A 25,676-nucleotide genomic window follows, 5' to 3' on the forward strand; every position below is an offset into this window, starting at 1 on the left:
GTTTAAATAAAAGCATTACGATAATTAGATTTCTCATTTCTCAGCAAAGGGGTTGAATGACTGAAAGTAAAAAAGTTTAAATAAAAGCATTACGATAACTAGATTTCTCATTTCTCAGCAAAGGGGTGGAATGACTGAAAGTAAAAAAGTTTAAATAAAAGCATTACGATAATTAGATTTCTCATTTCTCAGCAAAGGGGTTGAATGACTGAAAGTAAAAAAGTTTAAATAAAAGCATTACGATAATTAGATTTCTCATTTCTCAGCAAAGGGGTTGAATGACTGAAAGTAAAAAAGTTTAAATAAAAGCATTACGATAATTAGATTTCTCAGGAAAGGGGTTGAATGACTGAAAGTAAAAATGTTTAAATAAAAGCATTTAAATGAAAAGATATATAAACATTTAACGAATTACTCTTTATTATAATTTCATAAATTATTATACATTGCACACAAAATAGGTTCGTAGAACTTAAATAAATAGGTAACAAATATAAGGTACTATATTATTTTAACAGATAATGAATGTATGGAAGATTGCATATTATTACCATCGTCGGCATGACTCCGACAAATATAGCGCCCTTTAGCTATAAGTTTACTACTGGTGCTTTATACATACAACGCATTACATCTAAAGGTAGCCTACCGTTCTTGGCGACCGCGACAGGGTCGCACGACCCTCTAATTTTAGGGTTTTTACCTTGTGATAACACGGATGTCAATATTCGAATTATGAATTTATTTAAGGAGCACTAAACAAAAGTGGTCGCGCGTCGCGGTCTCGGACTTTGACAGTGCTCCTTATAAATTCATAATAGGCAGTTGGTCGCGCGGTCGCCAAGACCGGAAGGCTACTATATTATACACCTGGGAGCAAAGAAATTTAACCATGCATTTTCTGTTTTGTTTATGTACCTACCTATTTACCTATTTTTTTATTTCAGATTTAATTTTTAATATTTTTTTTAATAACCCAAAGTTTTGTTTGGAACGAACAGACAAGCTATCCGGTTAACTTCAGAAACGATTAGACCGATTTTGTTGGGAGTTTCACTGGCAGATAGCTGATGTTCTAAGAAACACAGGCAATGGTAGCTTGATTTCTTTGCGTCCAAGTGTAAGTATTATTTAAACTAACAAATCTTGTATATAAATACTGGTACATGTAAATTTCTCAGCAAAGGGGTCGAAAGACTGATACAATTTTGTACCAAGTTAGGTTTTGCATTTATAATTTACATATTTCTAAAAGTCTATTGTGACTTTACACACACATTTTATAGCACCATCCATATATGTGGTTCAGGTACTGTATGTTTTAAGTACTCCAAACAGCTATAGGATGGCGTTACGATCTTCAATACAATTAAAAAATAAATGCCGATGTTTTTCTTAGATAGATACACAGATTAAAGAATAATAGGCAGATAGAGCACACAAAACATGACAGTGTCGTAGTCGCTCCAAATACAAAATTCAAAAACGAATACATTCTCGTGTCAATACAACACGAAGCGTCGCATCAGTAGGTAATTTACAATATTATTCAAGAAACCATTTTTCTTGAATATCGTCATATGTTTTTAAATAATAAAAGTAATTTAAAAATTGTTTACAAAACCTAATACCATGGACCTAAGAAATAACATGGAGTATTTTTTTATTGGTTATTATTGAGTATATTAATTTACGTAATTGCTGTTAGTGTTATTTTGAAATACAAAAGAAAAAAGTTTGTAACGGATGTTATGAAGACGCGTGACTTTTGTTTTTATTTTTTGTGGGTTTCAACGGTTTCAGCACGCAGTTTGTAGAGACTCACTCTGGTTACCCAGTGGATAGCGTAGACGCTTAGTACAGACTACTTTAGTATTTTAGTCGAGTGCGAACAATTTTTGGGCGGCAAATCCAAAAATTGTTTGTACTCGACCCTAGTTCGGACTACTTTAGTAATCTGTACGGCCTAAGACAGAGATAAGTATTTTAGTGTTGCCTCGCTGAAGATAAAAACTACCTTAAAATTGATAAAAAATATAAAAAAGTATGATGAAGGGTAGTGGTATAAAAAGATGAATGAACGTACTTAAACATCCGTACAAAATTAATAAAATAAAATATAGGTACCTATTACATGTCACTACACTGTGTAAGATTTTAATTTTTACTATAGGTAAGTACAAATTCTGTATAATAAACAACAGGCATACATACCTTCATTCACACTTTGGGACACGAAATTGAAAAATTTAGGACGCTATGATTAGGTCTCTAAAATGTACACATTTAAAAATTAAACCTACTAAACCTACACAAACATTCATAAATAATTATCTAAACAGTAAACATAAATATATTACATCGATAGTAAGTTCAATAACGACATAACAATTAGTATAATTATTAATTTCTTATTGATAATATTATTTCGTTATTATGGATTCGATATAAATAGATCACCACGGCACTGCGGGTAATATATACATTTTATTGATGGTTTATACTTTCAAGAAATCTTTTTAAACCATAATTAGTTCAAATTGTTAAGATTTCTTATTCCATTCACTATTGACCAAAATTAGATTAGGTAGGTAATGTCATGTTAATGGGGCCTTAAATATCTGCATATCTAAATAACACGACCGCATATAGGTATTATTACTTTTGGGCCTTTTCCACCAACTTTTTACATTCATACAGAAAAAATATTTTATAAGATTTATTCACTTTTGGCTTTAAATATTTGTCTCCTTAATTAAATGATTCATTTTAATATTATTAGACTTAATACCTAAGTTAGCTGGGTAGTTATACTTGTTAAAGATTTTACCTTAAATTGAGAATTTCTGATATTGCTAAACAAAACATTTCCGTAAAATAAATTGATTAAATTCTAACAATATTGCTGTATATTTTATTAGAAGACATTAAACTTACCTACTTAGGTACAATTCTGTTAAAGACAAATCTAATAATTAAACTAAAAAGTGTCATCCTATTCTGAGAATTGATTTTTGAAATAAGACGGTGCTATTTTGAAATTGTAAATTTCTGTATTTATAAGGATTTGTGAGGAACGATAACAGACAGTTATTTTTTTATTATTTATTTTCAATTAAATTCATCTTGGTTAAAAATTATTCGAAAAATAAGTTTGTGCGAAAAAGTAATTTGGTGGTTAAAGGCATTTTTTTACAGAAATACTACCTACTTACACAAATTCCATAAATAAGGTAATAAAGAAATAAACATATTAATAAATAATTAAATGGAAAACGAATTTTAGACATGGTTTCGGCGTGTGACTGCAAAATTAGTATTTGTGTTGTAAAACTGTACTTTCGATATTTTGGACAGGAAATTAAAATTGGTAGATATTACATGAAAAAATTGATAGTTTTCGATTAAACTAGTATTAATTTGTTGGTACATACATAATTTACCCTTAAATAATTTTACAGCTTTAAAAGAAGTAGATATCTTCGCTGTAGCTGTTAATATATTTTGGAATTTCAGAGCGGACTTGAAGTTTGACGCGACCTATACAACGTAAATTAATAAAAACTTAGAAAAATAATATGGCACTTCTTAACAGATTAAAAATGTAAATAGCTACTCTAAGTGTTATTATTTACAAAAATAAAACCATCTGAGTAGTAATTAAAAAAATGTAGAATCACAGAAAAAATCTACTCCTAAATATTATAAATACTCGTAGATAAGCTACAATCGATGTTTCATTCAATCATAAGATTGTGGCATTTATTTAATTCTATAGGCGATATAAACAATTCTACTTAAACTTTCTTAATTACTTTATCAATAGAAAGGCTAGAAAATTGCGTTCGCTCTATCAAGTGGTTTCAAGTAGAAATAGTAAGAGCCCATTTTACTCTATTAAGAGTAGTTGTAGACCGAAAATATCTAAACTAAATTGACAGGTTCAAAAGGGTTGGTTTAGTATAACTAAACTACACTAATTGAAAGGTTTAAAAGTAGTGCTGACCTTTTTCTCTATGGAGCATTGTAAATCGCATCCCAAGGGATTTCGTTATTTATACCTAAACCTCACTATTTAATTTACATATTAATATACAAGCGAATTAATAGAAAAGTAATGATATTTGATTTAGTATACCTATAGGTATAATAATATGTCAAGACATAAACGTGTTAGTTCGAACGCAATTTCTGAAAAAGTAGAAATGATTGAATACTGAATTTTACGTCATTTTTATATTATTCACTAAATCACACTGTAGACTAATACTGAAACCACAGTAAGGCAAGATTAGGAAGTAAATACATGATTTAGTATTTTTTTAAATGTATTTACAAAAACCAAAAATAACAATTTCTTATCGATAGTTACACTGCGCTGCACTATTTCATCTCGGTTAATCATGAGAAAGGGTGGGAATGATCATTTGTCACTTTCTTACAATCGTAGAGTTTATATTGTTTATGCAACCTTCGCATTTGATGCGTCAAATTTCAAATTCCCAGTCTTCAGGGTAATTTAGTGAATATGGCCTGTATATATACCTGCCCTATACCTGCCTTCCGAACCGGTGGTAGAATCTTTACAAATAGTCAACTGACGTGTCAAAAGTGCTTGTAAACTGAGCCTACTTGAAATAAATGATTTTTGATTTTGATTTTGATTTTATGGTAACACAAACTTTGCTGTCCAAACACACAATCATAAAGTTTTTACATTAACGTTCACACAGCAACGAGAGAGCACAAAATCTAAACTAGTGTGAGTAAGTGACTCGTCAACAGTTGTAAATATACTTAACGGGTGAATAAGAATTCTATCAACTCGGTTTTATATTGTGAAGAAATTTTGCTTCACAAGATGTGGTATATTCTTAAATAATTCTAAATTCATTGCATTTTTAACCAACAGGACATGGTGCATTAGATCCATTTTCTTTATTCAAAAACAAACAAAACTAAACTATTACCCCCACATTCATAAACATGTACCTACTCATATTTTAAACCTCAATATTTTTCAAAGTAAAGTGGACCTAAACACTACCTACTGTGAAAGTTCACTTTACTTTAAAGAAATTAGTGGTTTAAATCCTAACCCATTTTTTATAATTAAGACTGTAGATTCAGTAGATCAGAATTATTTCTAGGCTTTCGCGATTTATAAAATTTTCGGTTTTTTTTCGGTCATTTAGGCCTTGTTCGGACTACATTAGTATTTTAGTCGAGTACGAACAATTTTGCCCAGTACTGACCACGCTGGGCATGCGGGTTGGTCAGCAATTTTTGGATTTACCGCCCAAAAATAGTTCGTACTCGACTAAAATATTACAGTAGTCCGAACTAGGCCTTAGTCGACTAAATTTTTGTTGGAGAACTATCATAATGTCAATCTTCAAGACCGATCAATTGTCGTCGCCTCTTCTAATAATAAATATACAAGCTATTCAACGGTTTACTATACTTTATCTTCTTTATTTGAATATCTAATATCTTTAAAAGAAAAGACCCGGTATTGCACTTTTCACCCACTACACTATATAGGCAAGACCATAGACAAGTAAGTAGGGGCGTGAAAAGTATCTTTCGAAGCAAAGTTTCCCCATACACAAAATGAAAGCAATTTTCTAATAACTAGATTCACAGTCTGGCGGGTGGATGTTCCCAAAGACGTTGAGCTCGTAAAGACTCGCGAGGGTTATGAAGAGCAGGTACCAAACCATCAGTACTGCGCCGAACTTGCGGTCCAGTTTCCAGCCGTTCGCGTGTGTTGCCACCACCAAAAACACCACCGTCGAGAACAGAGACAATGTAGAGTAGATTAAACCTGGAACGGTAAGATTTTATGTGAGTACTAGCTGACGCCACGCGGTTTCAACCGCGTGGTTCCCGTTCCCGTAGGAATACGGGAATAATATATAGCATATAGCCTTCCTCAATAAATCGGCTATCTAACACTGAAATAATTTTTCAAATCGGACCAGTAGTTCCTGAGATTAGCGCGTTCAAACAAACTCATCAGCTTTATAATATCAGTATAGATTTATATATTATATATGTGAGTATGACAAAAAAAAAATCATTTATTTCAAGTAGGCTCAGTTTACAAGCACTTTTGACACGTCAGTTGACTATTTGTAAAGATTCTACCACCGGTTTGGAAGGCAGGTCCTGCTGAGAAGATACCGGCAAGAAACTCAACAGTTGCTCTTTTGAAAAAGTCATACAGTATTATAATTTACAATTGATAACAATTACTGTTTACATTTCTTATAGTTTTACTTCCTGTGTGAAGGTGGAAGCTGATCCAACGGCCTCCAAGCATCTTTATCATTAAGGAACTCATCAATGTTGTAGTACCCTCGACTAAGTAAATGTTTTTTAACACATTGCTTAAAGCTATGCATTGGCAGGTCCATCACAGTCTTGGGGATCTTATTATAGAAGAGTATACCCAAACTTACAAAAAATTTTTTTACTCTTTGGAGACGATGTGCAGAAATAACTAACTTATGCCCGTGTCTAGTAAGACGTGGGTTTAGATCTCCTTTTCGTTTGTACAAATTAATATTTTGTCTTACATATACTATACTGTTATATATATATTGACAGGCTACTGTTAGTATACCTATTCACATCATACAGGGTTTGGAACGTAATTGTTCCTCATCATCATTATCAACCCGTATACGGCTCACTGTTAAGCCTGAATCTCCTCTAAGAATGAGAGGGGTTTGTCAATAGTCCACAACGCTGGCCTAATGCAATTTGGCAGACTTCACAGGTTTCCTCACGATGTTTTTCCTTCATCGATTGAGTCACGTGATATTTAATTGCTTAAAAAGCACATATCTGAAGTTAGAGGTGCATGCCCCGGACCGGATTCGAACCTACGCCCTCCGGAATCGGAGGCAGAGGTCATATCCACTGAACTATCACGGCTGTCACGGTACGCGGGTAGGTTAGTTCTTATCGGGTAGGTACACATTTGACATTTTTACTATTTATTATTAATGTAAATGTCCAGCGGAGTCGGTCAAGCTTCGCTTTGACTTCACTTCTTCCCTATCCCTACCCTATCCATACCCTACTTCTAACCAATCTCGACCTTTGAATTATAAATTACAAACGAAAAGTGGCATTGATTTTTATTTATTATATATGGTTAAAAGTAAAAATATATAAAAAAAAAATATTATTAATATTTATTTTACATGTTTCCACAACATTAAAAAAAATATTATCAAATCAACTCAAAAGAACTTTACGAGTAATAAATTTTAGATGCCAACATACCTTTGCTGATGACGTTGACATGGCTGCCGGGTTGGATGATGGCGGTCTGTATGAACCACGGCAGGCCGAGGCACACCAGGATATCGAATACGTTCGACCCCACAGCGTTCGACACCGCCATGTCTCCGTAGCTGGAGGGAGATAATACATTATAGGTTTTTTTTTTTAATATTTATAAGTAAGGCCTTGACTACAATCTCCCCTGATGGTAAGTGATGATGCAGTCTAAGATGGAAGGGGGTTAACTTGTTAGAAGGAGGATGAAAATCCACACCCCTTTTCGGTTTCAACACATCGCACCGGAACGCTATTGCTTGGCGGTCTATGTCGGTAGAGTGGTAACTAGCCACGGCCGAAGCCTCTCACCAGCCAAACCTGGACAAATTAAGAGAATCTTAAACTGCCTAGCCGGGGATCGAACCCAGGACCTCCGTTTTGTGAATCCACCGCGCATACCACTGCACCACTAAAGCCGTCGAAAGGTATCTACATCAATATTTCATCATTCATCATTAGCAAGTGCAATCCATATTCGACTCACTGTTGAGCATGAGTCTCCTCTCTGAATGAGAGGGGTTAGGCTAATAGTCCACCACGCTGGCCCTATGCGGATTGGCAAACTTCACACACGTAGAGAATTAAGAAAATTGACAGGTATGCAGGTTTCATCTAGATGTTTTTCCTTCACCGTTTGAGACACGTGATATATAGTTTCTTAAAATGCACACAACTGAAAAGTTGGAGGTGCATGCCCCGGACCGGATTCGAATCCACACCCTCTGGAATCGGAGGCAGAGGTCATATACTGAGCTATCACGGCTCTTTTCGTAATCTACTCATTAATAAAAATAAAATAAAAATAAAATAAATAAAAAGCCTTTTATTTCGCACATAAGTAAGCACATATACATAGTGATCTTATAGTAGATAATGTGTTAACAGTTGAGTTAATAAAATTTATAAAAATAAATTACAATTTTTAAATTTTTGTAAGTACAAACTCAAGTTACTTTAATACTTATTTATAAAGTTTAAAAAATCTACTCATTATAAAACCTAAATATTTATGTCACTGTCATGTAATGAGGCCATTGTAGCACGAGTAATTTCTAGGCCGTTTGGTAATGTACACGGGTAAACCGTTCTGCAATTTTTTTTTTAATTTTTATATGACCTATTGACTAAGAAAATTCAGGCTTCTTTATAAGAGACTAAATCTAGGAGGCCATGCCCAACGCAAATAATCTATATATTATTTATCAAATTTTATTAATCCTTTTATTATGGTCGTAGAAAAAGAATTGTATGTCACTGCACGTAATAAGCCATTGTAGCACTCGTGCAGCTTCGCCTCATTGCACAAAAATCTTTTGTTACAATGTTCATTATATTAATATTATCAAACAATATGTCGTTTAAAAAAAAATGTTCTCTATAAAACCTACTCTGCAATAGTCAAGTAAGTAATGATTGTCCTACCCTTCTTTGATGACAGCGAGCGAGGACAGGGCGTCCGGCACCGAAACTCCCGCAGCGACGAACGTCAGGCCCATCACCGTGTCCGGGATACCCAGCGTGTAGCCTGCAACGAAAGAGAAAGCAATATTTTCGTTTCCGCTGATATTGGTCGACAACATCGATATAAATCATTAGATAGGCCCCTAAATACTAAAGAGCGCACAATTTTATGTGCGCTCTTTAGTATCTTCGTTCCTACGTAACAAGCACATGATGTGAGTGGACGTGGACTTAAAAAAATATTTACTGTCTTTTTTTTATTTTAATCCCTCAATTATGCCTTCGTGTTCATTTATTAAGTGAAAAAACACAAGTCACAACATGAATAAAGAGAAATGTGTTACGAGTGATGATGATGAAACCGAAAGGGGTGTGGATTTTCATCCAACTCCTAACAAGTTAGCCCGCTTCCATTTTAGATTGCGTCATCAGGTGAGACTGTAGTCAAGGGCTAACTTGTAAAGAATAAAAATAAAAACTATTGGAGTCGATTTCAATGACCTCTGCCTCCGATTCTGGAGGGTGTGGGTTCGAATCCGGTCCGGGGCATGCACCTCCAACTTTTCAGTTATGTGTATTTTAAGAATTTAAATATTACGTGTCTCATTCTGAGAGGAGACTCGAGCTCAGCAGTGAGCCGAATATGGTTGGCCGTTGATAATAACGAATAGTAGTGCGAAGCCAAGTATGCTTACTAGTGGCGAAGACTGACATTTTCTAGTAGATAACCCGTCCATGTGTTTTTGGCCATGTGTTAAGTTATTCTTAACGTCCGTTAAACTCGTGGATGCTTAAACGGTAACCCAATAGGAATCGGGTTGTTAGGAACCATCCTGGCACTGGTGCTTACCAATGATGGTGATCATCCAAACCATGAAGTACGAGTAGAAGGAGATCCACAGCATGGAGATGATGAAGGTGATGGGGTACCAGCGGCCGCGGCAGTCGGGCATGGTGTACCGGCACGACCAGTGCACCGGGTACGCTACGTACCAGCACGCCAACTGCACTGGGTCTGCAAACATTATGAGATCATTTTAAAAAAATATTCATAATGTATAAAAAAACTATCAATATGTTACGTGCCTACAAAATCATCGCAAAAAGTGTTTAGCTACTCCACTAAGTGCACATAATACAATTTTGTGTTTAGGTACTTACATCATTTATTTAAGTATATATATAGTTTTTACACTTCGTAAACATTCCTAAACTCGACATTGTGGATAATATATAGGTAATACTAGCGGACGCCCGCGACTTCGCCCGCGTGGTATTCAGTTTTTCACAAATCCTGCGGGAACCATGGATTTTTGTGGAAAGAAAAGTAGCCTATGTTTTAATCTAGAGTAAAATCTATTTCCATTCCAAACAGCCAAATAGGGTTCAGAAATAGCGGCGTTAAAGAGTAACAAACATCCAAACAAACTTTCGCGTTTATGTAGGATTTGTTTAAATAAGTTTCGTTGTTTACAATGCGACTAAATAAAGATAATTAGCCACTTTTATTGCTTTGTTGAAACGGTGATGCAAAGTGTCTCGTGCGAGTTGACTGGACGTCGACAATAAGAAAATGCAGTACTAAATAAAAAAAAAAATCATAAAAGAAAACATATGAGTATATTTATAGATTCATATTTTTCCAACGAAACAAGTGATAACAAGTATTATTGCTGCCATTAAAAATGTTCAACTCACTAGCTCCGATAGGCTTGACGAGAGGATCTACCGCGGTCTCCGGGTTGTACTCCTTCGCCTTGTAGTACGCGGGCTGAGCGGGTGGCTGTAATACAAGAAATTAATTTTATTCGGTCGGTTTAACTTAAAGTTCATCATCATCATCATCATCATCATATCAGCCGACGGACGTCCACTGCAGGACATAGGCCTTTTGTAGGGACTTCCAAACATCACGATATTGAGCCGCCTGCATCCAGCGAATCCCTGCGACTCGCTTGATGTCGTCAGTCCACCTGGTGGGGGGTCGGCCAACACTGCGCTTACTAGTGCGGGGTCGCCATTCCAGCACTTTGGGACCCCAACGTCCATCGGCTCTTCGAACTATGTGCCCCGCCCATTGCCACTTCAGCTTCGCAACTCGTTGAGCTATGTCGGTGACTTTGGTTCTTCTGCGGATCTCCTCATTTCTGATTCGATCACGCAGAGATACTCCTAACATAACTCGTTCCATCGCCCGCTGTGTGACTCTGAGCCTTCTTATGAGGCCCATAGTTAGCGACCAAGTTTCGGAACCATAGGTCATCACTGCTTAGTTCTTAAAGGTCAGGTAAGTAAAAATTAAATCACGGCTCTTAAATAAAAACCACCACCACCACGAAAAGCCACCTCGATCACGCCGAGATACTCCTAGCATAGCACGTTCCATCGCCCGCTGTGCGATTCTGAGCCTTCTTATGAGGCCCATATTTAGCGACCAAGGACTGGTCATCACTGGCAACACTCACTGTTCGACTATTCTCACCAGCTCCAAAATACAGTCCTCTAATTTATTCCCAGTGGGAATCTTCCCCATCAAGTATTCTATCCAGTGAGAGCAATGCGTAAACAAGAATTAAGCAAAATAAAGATATAAAGAGACAACTAATGGAAGTATCACCTGTGGTACAGCCTGGCCTTGTCCTTCCGGCTGGGCTTGGGCTTGGTTCGGGGATTGCACCTGTTGAGTTGGCTCAGCCTCGCCCCAGCTTTGTGCTGGAGGGTTGGCTGGTTGTTGCTAGAAAATATATCTCGCCGTCATCATCATCATCATAATTAGGTTATTTTAAAGGGGTTTGAGCCGTGAGAGCCCATCTGCCTCCGAATCGAAGGCAGATGGATATGACATCTGCCTTCGATTCGGAGGGTGTAGGTCCGAATCCGGTCCGGGGCGTGCACCTCCAACTTTTCAATTTTAAGAAATTAAATGCCACGTGTCTCAAACGGTGAAGGAAGTCTGTGAAGTTGTAGCGTGGTGGATTATTGGCATAACCCCCCCATTCTGGGAAAAGACTCGTGCTCAACAGTGAGCCAAAAATGGGTTGCTAATGATGATGAATGAAAGAGTATAAGATAATAATTCCTTTTCGAAGGAGACTGACCTGTGAAGCTTAGAGCTCTACCAAATACGCTGTTCCAATGCGATTTGACGGGTGAGAATGTTTACCTCTATAATCTTCTCTTTCATGTAAAGGTCTAAAGTTTCTGTTTGTCGCTAATAGGTTGAACTTTATTCGTTGCTTATGTAACTGTACTAGCCGATGGGGTGAAGTTTTAAATTGTCAGAGGCAAGGGGGTGCAAAACATCGACTTCCCAACTCTGGAATAAACCATGGGAACTGCCTATTTTACGGCCCATTATATTGCTAGACTCCCTCCATCTGGGAGAGGGGATGTGAAGCTTAGTCTCTTACTCCGATGCGATGCGGCTTTGGGCGATATTATTTAACTCTTTAAGAATCAATATCAGATGTTAATATAACACACGGCACGGGGAAGTAACACTAACAACTCTGGGTTGCTAATATCACTGTAAATACCTATATATACAGAAGAAATTAAAGGTCATTCATTCCATCTCCGACCTAGAACCTCGTCAGCTGAAGTCTGGCTAACACCATAGTTGTTAGAGAGCATAAACAAGTAAAATAAAGTATCTAGTTACCAAAGAGGTTTCGTCCCAGGCATTGTTGGGGTCCCACGCCTGGTTGGGGTTCCAGGCATTCTCCGCATTATACGCCGCGTTGACGTACGCTCCATCCGGGTTGTATTCTAAAAAAGAGTGCCTAGTTTCAGAATGTTCTAGAATTACAGACCTAATATCCGGACCTAATATGCATGCATACGATATAGGTGTCTCGTGACATGATAAAGACGCGAATAGACCTTTCATAAAAGCTGATCATAGATAGTTCTTCCCGGGTAAGACCAACTTAAAAATAAGATGTTTCTCGAAAGAAAAATCTTAAGTCTCATCAATAGTCTCAGATGCATCCATACGACATAGGTGAAAGAATATTACCTACCGAAAAATAGCTCTCTCCTTCTTTTCTAAAGAGAACTTAACTCCTAATGTCCTGCCGCCCAGAGAATGCATTTCTGACAGGTCGTGAATGAATGGGACAAACATATTCAATTACAATTGCCTCGTGTTTTGTCTCATTACTGCAAAAACAAACAGTTGGCATTACCTTGAAACAGCACAGTTCAACCACCTTGTACGCCAGTTCCAATTACGACCTGTCAGAAACACAATCTCTGAGCGGCCGGACATTAGGAGTTAAGCTCTTTTTAGAAAAGAAAGAGAGAGCTATTTTTCGGTAGGTAGTATGTCTTTCTCCTGTCACGAGACACCTATATCGTATGGATGCATCTGAGAGTATTGATGACACTTAAGATTTTTCTATCGAGAAACAACTTATTATTACGTTGGTCTTACCCAAGGTTAAAAGAACTATGGCCAACTTTTATGAAAGGTCTCTTCGCGTCAAAAATCATTTCTCAATGTCAATCGCGTTTGCGCTTACGGATAAGATACGTAAGATCCATAAGATGGAACCGCTTAACGAAAGGAGTATTACAATGAATGTACCGTATGTAACGTTTAAAATTATTGTAAAATTATTGTTTATAAACTTTAAAAATGGTTTGATATTCAACTACGGGTTTTCGAGTCTTTTGTTCAAAGAAGAAATTGATGTTCAGCACGTAAAATATTGTACAAAAGTTAAGTTTGTACGGGATTACTTACCCGTGGGTTTCTGCGGCAGATCGTTGTTCTGCCCCTCCATTTGTGTGTACTGCCCCTCGGCCGCCGGCGCCGTGGCTGGCTGACCTCCGCCGCTTCTGTTACAATATGGTATAGGTTAAGACTCTGTAAGATAGATATATATGGTATAGGCTTTTGTCCATATACACACATTCTAGACACAAGCAAAGAACTTTTACTGTTCGGCCCAGGACTCGCTCGCAGGATCCAATGCCACATAGGTTTACCACTGGCAACAATGAGGTCTAATATAAAGGTTTTACTTGTAAGTGACGAGCGCTGCCTGCTCCTCGCGCGACGGCAGCTTGAACGGCAGCGGCAGCGTCAGCGCCCAGCGCTCCAGCGCAGTGTTGAAGCGCAGCGCGACGCAGTATACGCCGTACATAATCAGCATGAACAACGCTTCTGGCCTGGAAGGAGACAATACCAGTTTTAGGAATTACTGTTTCAATTGGCTATAAACTATTATAAAATAAATCACGATGACACCCGCGTAGTTCCCATTTCAGTGGGATAACGTGAATAAAATATAGGCAATGTTAAACCTTTCTTTTGGTTCCTTGGACAGCATTCAGAACCAACATTCCATTCTCAAGGAACTAAAGATAAAGAAAGACTTTCGCAGACTGTGCTTTTACAGATTTTAAAGTTCACATCAAGTCAATTGAGCGGTTGGTAGTGCAGGATCAAGTCGAAGGCAAAAGATCCAGAGGCCGATCTCCAACCAGCTGGATGGATTTAGTCAAGGCTGCTACACAATCATTCATGGTGGAGTGTTCCTATAATGCAGCCAATCGCCAAAAGTGGACGAGCGTTGCACAGAATTCGTCACTCATCGCTGCAACCACGACCACTCTGCCAAGAATGAGCGCTTGAGAATAAGAAGAATGCTACTCCTGATAATGGACTATACTCCTTGCAGGACTCACTCACCAGGACACGTATCCATTGGCGATGGTGCACAACATGACGAGGATGGAGAGCGCGTAGAAGAAGCAGTCCCGGCAGAGCGGCCACCAGTTGAGATGCGACACGGTGCCGGCACACGAATATCACTCACCAGGACACGTATCCATTGGCGATGGTGCACAGCATGACGAGGATGGAGAGCGCGTAGAAGAAGCAGTCCCGGCAGAGCGGCCACCAGTTGAGGTGCGACACGGTGCCGGCACACAGCGCGCACACGGATATCACGAACATTATGTTGAACACTGCGGACCCGATCACTCCGGACACACCTGCGATTTAGTTGATGCAATTTACAGATGATTTGTACTTGGATATGACTAACACCGAGGAGGACGAGGTGGTGCTGATCGGGTGACATTTACTATTACATAGAGGTCTATTTCGAATGGAATAAATAAATATTAAGATACTGACCAATGTCATCCTGTGCACAGAAGACACCAATAACGACGGTAGCCAGCTCAGGAGCTGAACTACCAGCTGCCATGAACGTGGCACCCGCTACATCCGGCGCTAGTTTCAATTCTGTAAACAAAATGAACGTTAGAGCCACTCAATAGAATCTCTCAACAGAATCCAAACAAAGATTTGTTACAAAAATTTGTTATATCCTTCTATTTATATTTTCACGATATAAAGTAGGCCATGTTCTTCTCCAAGGTACAATATATCTCTATACTAAAGTTCAGCAATATCGATTCTACGGTATAAACATGAGAAGGTAACAGACAGATAGACCTACTTTCGCTTTTATAATATAAATTTTAGTATGATATGTGTTTTGACTGTCACCTTCACAAATCCTGTCTAAGCTGGAGACGAAGTATTCGTCACACACGATAGCCAGCCCAATGAAAGTGAACACCGCCACCAGGATGTGGAGGATGAGGCCGCCGTGTTTCCTCGCTGTCTGACCCATCAGTGGACGCGGGAACTGAAAGTAAAAGTCAGCTGAAAATCAGCGCCGTGTATTATGCTTGTATAGTTATATAGTACACGGCATATGCTGAGCTGTACACCCTTTCTTTTTTAAGGGTTACAAACAGACATGCTGTCTTTAGGGAAGGATACTGTTTGTAACACTTAAATTTGAATAAATTTATTTTCTTTTTTTCTATTTATAAATAAAATAGAGCGAAAGCATTGAAAAGCACTAAACGATTGTTTCAGTCTTTCGCAGAAACTAATATAAACAGCTTTTGTAGACGAAAACCTGACAATCTGTATGTGGCGATGCCATTCCTGGTCCTACAGTTTTCCTATACAAATCTTCTTTTAAAATATCCTTTTTTACACAAAATGACCTTGTGGCACATCTTTTATAGATAACCATTAAATGACAATCGAGTTCAATAGCTATTATTTTCTGCAAGCGACAGGATAAACGAATAGTTCAGGTTCGATAATATAAAACATCTTCAATCCGATACGGGAGAATTCCAAGATGTTGAATCAACAACGTTTGTAAACAATGGAACGTTGGAGAACAGAATTGTATTTGCGGAAAATATCAATATACATTCATCATCCTATCCAACCCAGATTCAGCACACTGCTCGAGTCTCCTCTCAGAATGACAGGGGTTAAGCCAATAGTCCTCCACGCTGGCCCAATGTAGATTGGTAGACTTCACACACGCAGAGAATTAAGAAAATTCCCTGGTATGCAGGTTTCCTCACGATATTTTTTATTCACCGTTTGAGACAAGAGATATTTAATTTCTTAAAATGCACACAACTGAAAAGGTGGAGGTGCATGCCCCGATTTGAACCCACACCCTCCGGAATCGGAAGCAGAGGTCCAATTTTCGAAATTACCTGTTCAATGGCCGGCGGCGTACAGTTCCGTAGAGGATGAACGGTAGGAATGGCGTCTTCTTCTTCTTCTTCTATTTTTTCATTTTCTCGAATTGCTACCGTGTCTTCTCCCTTTCGAACATAATTTTCATATAAATTATCAATATTTTGAATGTTAAAGCGGTTACGCAGTTACGCAGTTACGGATAAACTTATATAATAAAACTCAAAGTGAATTCGGATATTCCGATCTCTGATCTAAATCCAGGCTATTCACGAGACATATTTAACATACATTTGTTCGATTAGTATCCGAGACACATGAGAGTTAGTCTTAAAGAAGAGTACTTTACTGCTACGTAAGGTATTTTCCAGATATAGACCTAAAACAGTGTAGAAACACTACAGCTATCTCAGTAATTAATTCAAAGGAGATGGTCCAAAATTGTATGGAGCCCAGATCAGTCGTTGTACCCTGGCGGAAATAAAAGAAAATAAAAATTTTAACTATTTTTGTTTATACAAATCTACTTACTTTAATTCTTTCGAAATAATATTCATTCTCTCCCAAGAAATGCAACACTAGTATGGTTAAGAATGGCGTATTGATGACATTTTCAATGCAATAGTCTTTTTGACGTTGCTGTCAATTGTCATGTCATAGTGTAAGGGCGCCATCTTGATATAACTCAAAAACTTGGGTTTTTATTTTATTTATTTCTTTTTATTTAGTTAGATTTATTCACTTTAATTTATTTTAATAAAATTCTTTATTTTTTTTAAATTTTAATGATATGGGGTTACAAGAGTGGACCTCAAATGGACCATCTCCTTTCATAAGATTCTATCACAATAATTTATTTATTGACTAGTATTACTTATTAAGATAACTTACATCTTCATATCCAGCGTCTTTTTGTTTCTTCTTTTCCCCTTCTTCAGGTTCAATTTCGAAACCCTTCATGGACTTCTTGCCGTCCGCTCCATTTGTGCTCTCTTCTTTTGTGAGGATTGGAGTCGCTTCAGATGCTAATACTAACGAAATTAATAAGATTATTCAATTTAATAGATGCAGATTTTGTTAAGTTCTTTATGAATAATAGAATTATTTAAGCAAATTAACCTGCTTCGTCGCAGTCGGGTAAAAAGAGACAAATTTTTAATCCATTTATAATAGGTTCTTTTATTCAGGCACTTTTCCGGACTGTCAATACTTCAAATCGGATTGTTTAGAAACAGCATTGCAACGAAAACGGAAGGTCTTTTGTAACATTATCAAAGGTGTATTTTTAGTTTTAGTGGGGTCAGGCACGTTTAGTCCAGTGGGTTCCTGAATCTTTTCCGATTATCCTGCCCTTTTAGACATAACATTGAAACGAAAGACGGATCTTCTGAAACATTCGTATTCGTAGTCTTGGTGAGGTCAGGCACGTTTGATCCGGCTCCGGCAGCTTGTCTGGGTTGTCAGGCGGGTTGGACGGCGTGCTCATCACCGCTTGGAACACGGAGTAGGCGATCATCACCATTATACAAAGATACTCACCTTTTAGTGTATTCGTAGTCTTGGTGAAGTCAGGCACGTTTGATCCGGCTCCGGCAGCTTATCCGGGTTGTCAGGTGGGTCGGACGGCGTGCTCATCACCGCTTGGAACACGGAGCAAGCGATTATTACCATTTTAAAAAGATACTCACCTTTTAGAGTATTCGTAGTCTTAGTGAGGTCAGGCACGTTTGGTCCGGTGGGCTCCGACAGCTTGTCCGGGTTGTCCGGCGGGTTGGACGGCGTGTTTATCACCGCTTGGAACACGGAGTAGGCGATCATCACCACTATAGAAAGATACTCACCTTTTAGTGTATTCGTAGTCTTAGTGAGGTCAGGCACGTTTGGTCCGGTGGGCTCCGGCAGCTTGTCCGGGTTGTCCGGCGGGTCGGACGGCGTGCTCATCACCGCTTGGAACACGGAGTAGGCGATCATCACCACCGACAGAGTCAGCCAGCGGTGCCGACGTGGTTTCCGCATTCTCTGTAACAACAAACATGTTATTCAGTTGTAGAAACAACATTATGTAAAACACTAACATTTCAAACGACTACAGTATAAAATTGAATAAATATAATGACCTAACAGATGACCTAACTGAAAATGTGGTCAGTTTGTACGCCGTAGAAGTACTTACTTAAAAGGCAAGGTTACTTCTTTAAAGGCATTGCTCAAAAAACAAACTTCTTGCGGTATTCCGGTAGTACAACTATAAAGCCTGAGTAGAGTAGGCTGTGGTATGCCGCAGATTAGTGATAATAGGTTTAGGTTATACCTGGAATTACAGTTAAGTAGGAATTGAACCAAGTAAGTGTCAAAATAATATTGTTGAGCTGAACTTTGGTAGAAACGCTCACATACTCGTAGCTTAATTTGGTTTTGTTTACTGAAAGGCTAGCACATGCTTGGTCAAAAAGCTGTAAGAAATTTTACCCCAAATATGTGGAAAATTAGACTTATTAATCTCCGAAAACTAATGAAGACGGATTGACATCATTCATCGTACTGTCCATAGATGATACATTATATATTGAGATAGATACGCAACTCTCATTTCGATTAAAAAAAGTTATGTACCGTGATCACTAGATGGCGCATTCTAATTAGATTTATTGGCTACCCATAGATGGCGTTCTCTCTACGAGTACAATCTATATTTTAGTTGTATGACTATTGCTGTTTGTTTTCCTTAATTCTTATATAAGAATTATTAATGAAAAAAATTTAACATAAACATAATATTTACAAAATCACCTATTTCACTATATAATACTAATGTACCCAAATATTTAAAATAGCCAAATTTTATAAATATATAGAAATAAGGAAAACAAATTGCAATAATCCTTCAAATATTCAAGGATTTTTAATCAAAGAAAGAAAAGAAGATTCTTATTATTCAACGATTTATTTTTTCTTTTGTGATTATGAAAATATCTTAATGCACTTCAGCAGCCTGATAACATTAGTGCACCAACTATGAATATTGACGTTTATGATTATAAATAACCACTGATCACCTTTAAGAATTCGTAAAATTGCTGGCGACATTTTCGCCACGCCGTTTCGCGACACACCGGGCCGCCTTCTGAGCATAATTCCGATGGTGGTCGAGCATGTTCCATGGTTAATTATTCACTATGCATACCAAATCCACAAGTAATACCCATTATAAACACTTATTTGTACCGATTACATCTTATTTTAATATTTTTCGTTCACCACTGTCACCATGCTTTAAATTAAACTCTGATCCCGATTGTGTGCTGACTTTTTATTGACATAACATAAACATCACTATAGCAACAACAGAAAAAATTCAAAGACAGCTAAACTGTCATATTTGAAACTATATTTTTTTAAACTTTCATAGACTGAACAGGAGTGATTTTAATCAAATAATGTGCTTCATGCGTGCCATCTATATTATGCCTGAGAAAACTTCGCTTAAGTTTTTGTACCGTGAGCGCTGGAAGACAGCACTTCATACAAAATATTTTACGTAAGCGAACTGTGCGGAAGTTTCACCCCCATGGTACTGTCATACTGTCAAAAACGTTTTAAAACGTACTTTAATAATACTAATATTATTAAGGCGAAAGTTTGTGTGTGTGTATGTTTGTTCCTCCTTTACGTTGCGGCTTTTTTGGCTGAAATTTGAAATGTATTAACTCTAGGCTACTTTTCCCTCTGGATTAACACTAGGCTACTTTTCATTTCATAAAAATCCCGTGGGATTTGAGAAAAACTGAATTCCACGCGAACAAAGTCGCGAGCGTCCACTAGTAACTAATAAATGTCCAAAAATACAGTATTATGTTAATAACTTCATTAGAAGAAAAGAGATTTTACAACAATAGTTTGAGGTTTGACCTTTTTTAGAAAGCGTTAACTTGCGTTTTCTGTTCTGTGTTTTAGCAAAAGTATATATAAGTAGTAATTCGTGCGCATTAACTTTACACCTGGCTACCAAACAAACACAGTACAAACATTATTAGAGCCTCGTGTCAAGTTAATCCGAAAGAACTGTTAATTTCGTTAATGATTAATGAGCACTTTTGTCAGTTTGTTGCAAAATTCACCTTCTACATTTTATTAATGTAATTTTAATTATAAAAATATTATATATAACTAGCGGACGCCCGCGACTTCATTCGCGTGGACAATGTAAACTTTCAACCCCTATTACATTACTTTAGGGGTTGAATTTTAAAAATTCTTGAATCACATTATATTTTGTATTTTATTTTTGTAATTTATAAACAAATTAATAAAACTGTAACTCTAAAAATGAAGGACTTTCCATACAAACTTTCATCCCCTATTTAATCCCCTTAGGGATAGAATTTATCAAAATCCTTTTTAAAGGTATGCCTTCGTCATATATATATATTTGTCTGTGCGTTGATAGATCACTTTGTCAGTCAATCAGTCACCTTTGAGTTATATATATTTAGATTCATGTTCATTTATTAAAGATTATACAAGATCTTCCTATTGAAATATTAAAATCGTAATTACGTACCATAAACAAACTATTCTTACATTCAGTCCCACAGTTAAACAATTCATTTTTATTTATTTATATTATTTATTTCTATTTATACACAAATCATTACATACCTTAAAGCAAACTACACTAGTATCCAGCCTCACACAATTCTAAATGTGTTTTGCATTGTATTATCTCTTGGCCTTTTGTTTTAGGTCATGATAAAAGAAACTATGAATACATGCGTCCAAGATAAAAGTTCAGGGAGACTAATTGGTCTGTCGTTATTCAAGCACCCATAAAGACTCTGAGAAGACTTTTTGGAGTAGGTAAGTGAGGAAAGGATTGATTTTAGTTTTAACTAGCGGACGCTCGCGACTTCGTCCGCGTGGAAATCAATGTAAACTTTCAAGCCCTATTTCACCACTTTAGGGGTTGAATTTTAAAAAATTTGAATTACTTTATATTTCGCATTTTTTTTATGATTTATGAACATATTTTTAAAACTGTAACTCTAAAAATAAATGACTTTCCATACGAACTTTCAACTCCTATTTCTCCCCCTTTTAATTTTATTTTGCTATAACCTGCTTCGGATTATGGTTTTAAACCGTCATTCAGTAATTCCAGCGTGATGCCCGAATAACAAAAAAAACAGGGACAGACAGACAGACAGACAGACAGACAGACAGACAAAAAATATTTTTAGCTTCAGTATCGATTATATAATGATTCCCCCCAACAAAAATTTTCAAAATATTTTCAATGTACAGAACATACATACATACACACATAGATTGTACAATAAGTATATAATTCGTATTATAAGTATGGATTCTAAATGACGCTGTCATCAGTTATGCCCTGTTATGCCACGCTAACGTTTGTTGTTACAAATGGTATAAGTAAAATCTCGAATAGAATTCGACCAGTTTTATTATAAGTATAGATAGATTCATGCGTTTTGTGTGTAAAAACAAAAACGCGTGTACTTAGTTATCATAGCAAAGCAGAAACATGTTTTTGACATGACAACGAAAATAGATGACGTCATGCGCCGTTCCCTCGCTCTAGGGTTGCCAACTTTTTATTCAAGAAATAAAATATATTCTGGTGTTAATTATTTAACAGTATTTTAGAAAAAACGAACAGTATTTTATTTATTTATTGTTTTAAATACGATAATTAAACTTTCTTTTGAAAAATGCAATCATTTCATCAGTGTTTTCTGACGTTTTCACGTTCAACTAGCGTTAGTACACCGTCTTTACAGACCTTCGACATTTTATTAGTATGTTTGGAAATTATTATATACAAACCGAACCATGCAGTTAAAATATACGTAGCCTACATATCACGCAATAACTATACAATATATAGAAAGAATACCCAAGCGTCCCACTATACTAAATTGATTGTATCCAACCTTCACAGTTTTTGAAGGTTGGATTAACTCTACACTCCCAAACTCACAAAGAATTTTACAACTAGAAAGTGAAGAAGAAAAAGCCGCGAGGTCTTGCTAGTTTATAACATTACTATGGAAGAATGGATAACCTAAATATCAGATACCACAAACCATTTTAAAATATTATACATAATGCTCATTGACATTTGAACTGACTATCTGTATGTCTATACGTGTTTCATTGTACTTTATAACATTTGATCTCATTACTTTGTATTATTGTGAATAATTTGTTATTGTTGCGAGTAGTCATTTTTATCTAATTATCTATACTTATAAAACTGTAACAGAACAAATTCTATACATTGAACATATTTAGAAAATTTTAATTTTTTATCCGTATTTGTCTGTTCTTGACAGGGTATCACGCTGAAACTACTGAATGAATTCAAATGAAACTTGGCACAATTTGAGATACTAATACGGAGAAGGTTATAGGATACTTTGGATTCGAAGTTAGTACGGGAAGTCCTTAAAGTTTTAACTTACATTAATTGTAAAGAATTGGGATGCACTACTAGAAAAATACTAAAGATAATGTTATTTAAATTTTTCTTTAATTATATTTTTTTTAATTGAGAAAGAAGGAACTTAAGCTAACTTATCCTAATAACTATACAAATCATGCCCACGTGGAATGGTGGCAAAAATACTGGCAGCATTTCCGTGCTGGACAGCCAGGCTGATCCTTTGCGCAAAAAATGAGCCAGCCCTTCTCTCACCAGTTGAGGCATCTAGCCGAAAGGTGAAATGATTCGGAGCCTTTTTTTAGCACTGCGGTTCCACGGTACGAATATGTAACTCTTGTCAGAGAGGCATACTTGTGCCGCTCACCGGTTTAAAATTTTTCTGCTGCGGCTCCTGGTTTTGATTCTGTCTCCCTGATATGACACGGTGCTAATGTGTTAACGCATGTAGCTTTCCACACTATTTTGATTAATATATATATCGGTGAGTGAGTTTCTTTTTATCGGCAAAATCTACGTTAATTATTGTGATAATATTAGAATCAAGTCTTCATGTCATTGGTATATAATTATTTACTGTTTAAATAAATACGATTGTAAAAGGTTGATAACGTGACTCTCATCCAATAGCATTGCGTTCAAAATGGCGTGTAGCCGGTACGCTTGACAGGTGGGGTACCCTGCCCCCACTGTAGTCTGCTAGTTGAGCAGTTCAGTTGTAATCGCGTTCTTGAAATGGACAGTCGTCTTCCATTTATTAAATAGTGATAATGATATAGAAGCTAATAGGTGAGTTATCCGTTTATTCCGGCAATTGAATTGTTAGTTACTTGTCTGGGAGGCAAAACGAGCGAGGAAGGAGAGCATTGACCGGTTGTAAAAGACTTCTTTAACCCTGCTACTGCGGATTTTTTTTAAAATTCTTAAACAGTTCCATGGCATTGGCTACAATTCAGGCTTCCTTATAAGAGACAAAGTCCAGACCGAGACTAAATCGAGGACATCATGCCCAGCGTAGTCGAATCAGTATTGTTTGCCACTGCACGTAATTAGCCATTGCAGCACTCGTATTGTTTATTGTGCAATTTGGCTTCGCCTTATTGCATATAAATCACTAGTGCTACAATGGCCATAATAACATGACAGTGGCATAAATAACCATTCAACGCATTCGGACTCAACGCGACACACAATGTTAATTCCACGCTCCTATAGTTAACCTATTCGCAAACAAAGTTTAGTATTTATACCTTCTGAGCTGTGAGGAAAAAATTGATTTTAGTTTTAATGGTAAAGCTTATAAACGACGTCTTTAACCCTGCTACTAGCGGTTGCCAGTCAGTAATTCCGCTCGTGCTTGACTCTCTGCTATATAATAATTACTCCTGGTTTACATCTGATAGTATCAGCGCTATATATACTTGATCAATATTGTAGTTAGAGGGTAGAACTGTATTAGCAAGTTAGGCGGTCGTTCCGGTAATGATCGATAATGTCACTTTGTGTATCTGCCATCGTAAGCACGTAAAGCTTAGAATCTGCTCTGAGGCTACGGCTTCTCCGTTATAAGAAGTGGAATTTAGTCTGTTCCCCGTTATATATAATGATAGCAAGTATTTTTAGTATTAAAGCTAAAACAAGGCTCTCATGTAATTCAATAAAATCGGGCGCGCGCGGATTCCGCTCTGAATGTTTGAACAACCGTAAAGTAGCCCCGAGGGGTTATCGTTACACGGCGCGTGGGACTACTGCAAGACGAATATAATATTACACGGTACAACTCGTGCGGGATAACTTGAAACTCGAATGATGTTTGTACTGTGTTTGTTTGGTTATGCTTTTTTTTGGTTATGCGTTTTTGGCTGGTGGGATGCTTCGGCTGTGGCTAGTTACCACTCTACCGACAAAGACGTACTGCCAAGCGATTTAGCGTTCCGGTACGATGTCGTGTAAAACCTAAAGGGGTGTGGATTTTCATCCTCCTCCTAACAAGTTAGCCTGCTTCCAACTTAGATTGCATCATCACTAGGTGAGTTTGTAGTTAAGGGCTAACTTGTAGAGAATTAAAAAAAAATGTTTGGTAGCCAGAGTCAGTCAGTTGTCAAGTTAGTCTTGTCTTGTCAGTTGTCAAGTTAGTGCGCACGAGATACACATTGACTTGTATAGATAGTGTAACTATGAACTTTGTTTTATCTTTGTTTTTGAAGGTGGATTTTATTTAGTTAATCAAATATCTTTACTTATAAAAAAACAGTAACAGGTCAAATTTTGAACATTAAAGATGTTTTATTAGAGGGCAATGTTGTCTGTGTTATTTAACTTGTTGTCACAGTGGCTAGTGACCCTGCTTTCTGCATACACGGCCGTGAGTTCGATTCCCAGAACTGAATGAAAATATTTGTGTGATGAGCGTGGGTGTTTTCCAGTGTCTAGGTGTATTTATACTTTTGAACTTCGGTAAAATGTAGAAAGTCTGGCTTTACAGGCATTTAAGTAAATTTTGTGATTAATCAACCATCTTCTCTCATCATCTTAATAGATGATATTTTTTTGTCATTATCATCATTATCAACCCATATTTAAATCACTGCTGAGCTAGAGTCGCCTCTCATAATGAGAAGGGTTAGGCTAAATAGTCCACCACGCCGGCCCAATTGGCAGACTTCACACACGCTGAGAATTAAGAAAATTCTCAGGTATGCAGGTTTCCTCACGATGTTTTTTCTTCACCGTTTGAGATACGAGATATTTAATTTCTTAAAAGTTGGAGGTGTATGTTCCGGACAGGATTCAAACCTACACCCCCCGGAATCGGAGGCATATCCACTGGGTTATCACGACTCTTTTTTATTAGTATAATTATTT

General features: G+C 36.9%; 1 protein-coding gene across 6 annotated transcripts in view; it reads right to left on the reverse strand.

The window, feature by feature from the left end:
- Positions 1 to 398: 398 nt before the first annotated feature.
- LOC112055406 (probable sodium/potassium/calcium exchanger CG1090) overlaps positions 399 to 25,676 on the reverse strand; it is a 37,699-nt gene continuing 12,421 nt past the window's right edge. The window contains exons 1-16 of one of the 6 annotated variants that reach the window (XM_052888931.1): positions 18,818 to 18,895; positions 18,190 to 18,367; positions 17,240 to 17,379; positions 16,366 to 16,476; positions 15,341 to 15,482; positions 14,963 to 15,073; positions 14,640 to 14,817; positions 13,843 to 13,989; positions 13,562 to 13,656; positions 12,476 to 12,582; positions 11,432 to 11,548; positions 10,513 to 10,597; positions 9,665 to 9,829; positions 8,776 to 8,878; positions 7,297 to 7,427; positions 399 to 5,827 (exon numbers count right to left, since the gene is read on the reverse strand). In XM_052888931.1, the coding sequence (XP_052744891.1) occupies positions 5,628 to 5,827; positions 7,297 to 7,427; positions 8,776 to 8,878; positions 9,665 to 9,829; positions 10,513 to 10,597; positions 11,432 to 11,548; positions 12,476 to 12,582; positions 13,562 to 13,656; positions 13,843 to 13,989; positions 14,640 to 14,817; positions 14,963 to 15,073; positions 15,341 to 15,482; positions 16,366 to 16,476; positions 17,240 to 17,379; positions 18,190 to 18,364 (2,007 nt within the window). In that variant the 5' untranslated portion in view covers positions 18,365 to 18,367; positions 18,818 to 18,895 and the 3' untranslated portion in view covers positions 399 to 5,627. The other 5 variants (XM_052888932.1, XM_052888933.1, XM_052888930.1 and 2 more) reach the window with 5 other exon arrangements.

This window comes from Bicyclus anynana, chromosome 24 (genome assembly GCF_947172395.1).
Source record: "Bicyclus anynana chromosome 24, ilBicAnyn1.1, whole genome shotgun sequence".
Lineage (NCBI taxonomy): Eukaryota > Metazoa > Arthropoda > Insecta > Lepidoptera > Nymphalidae > Bicyclus > Bicyclus anynana.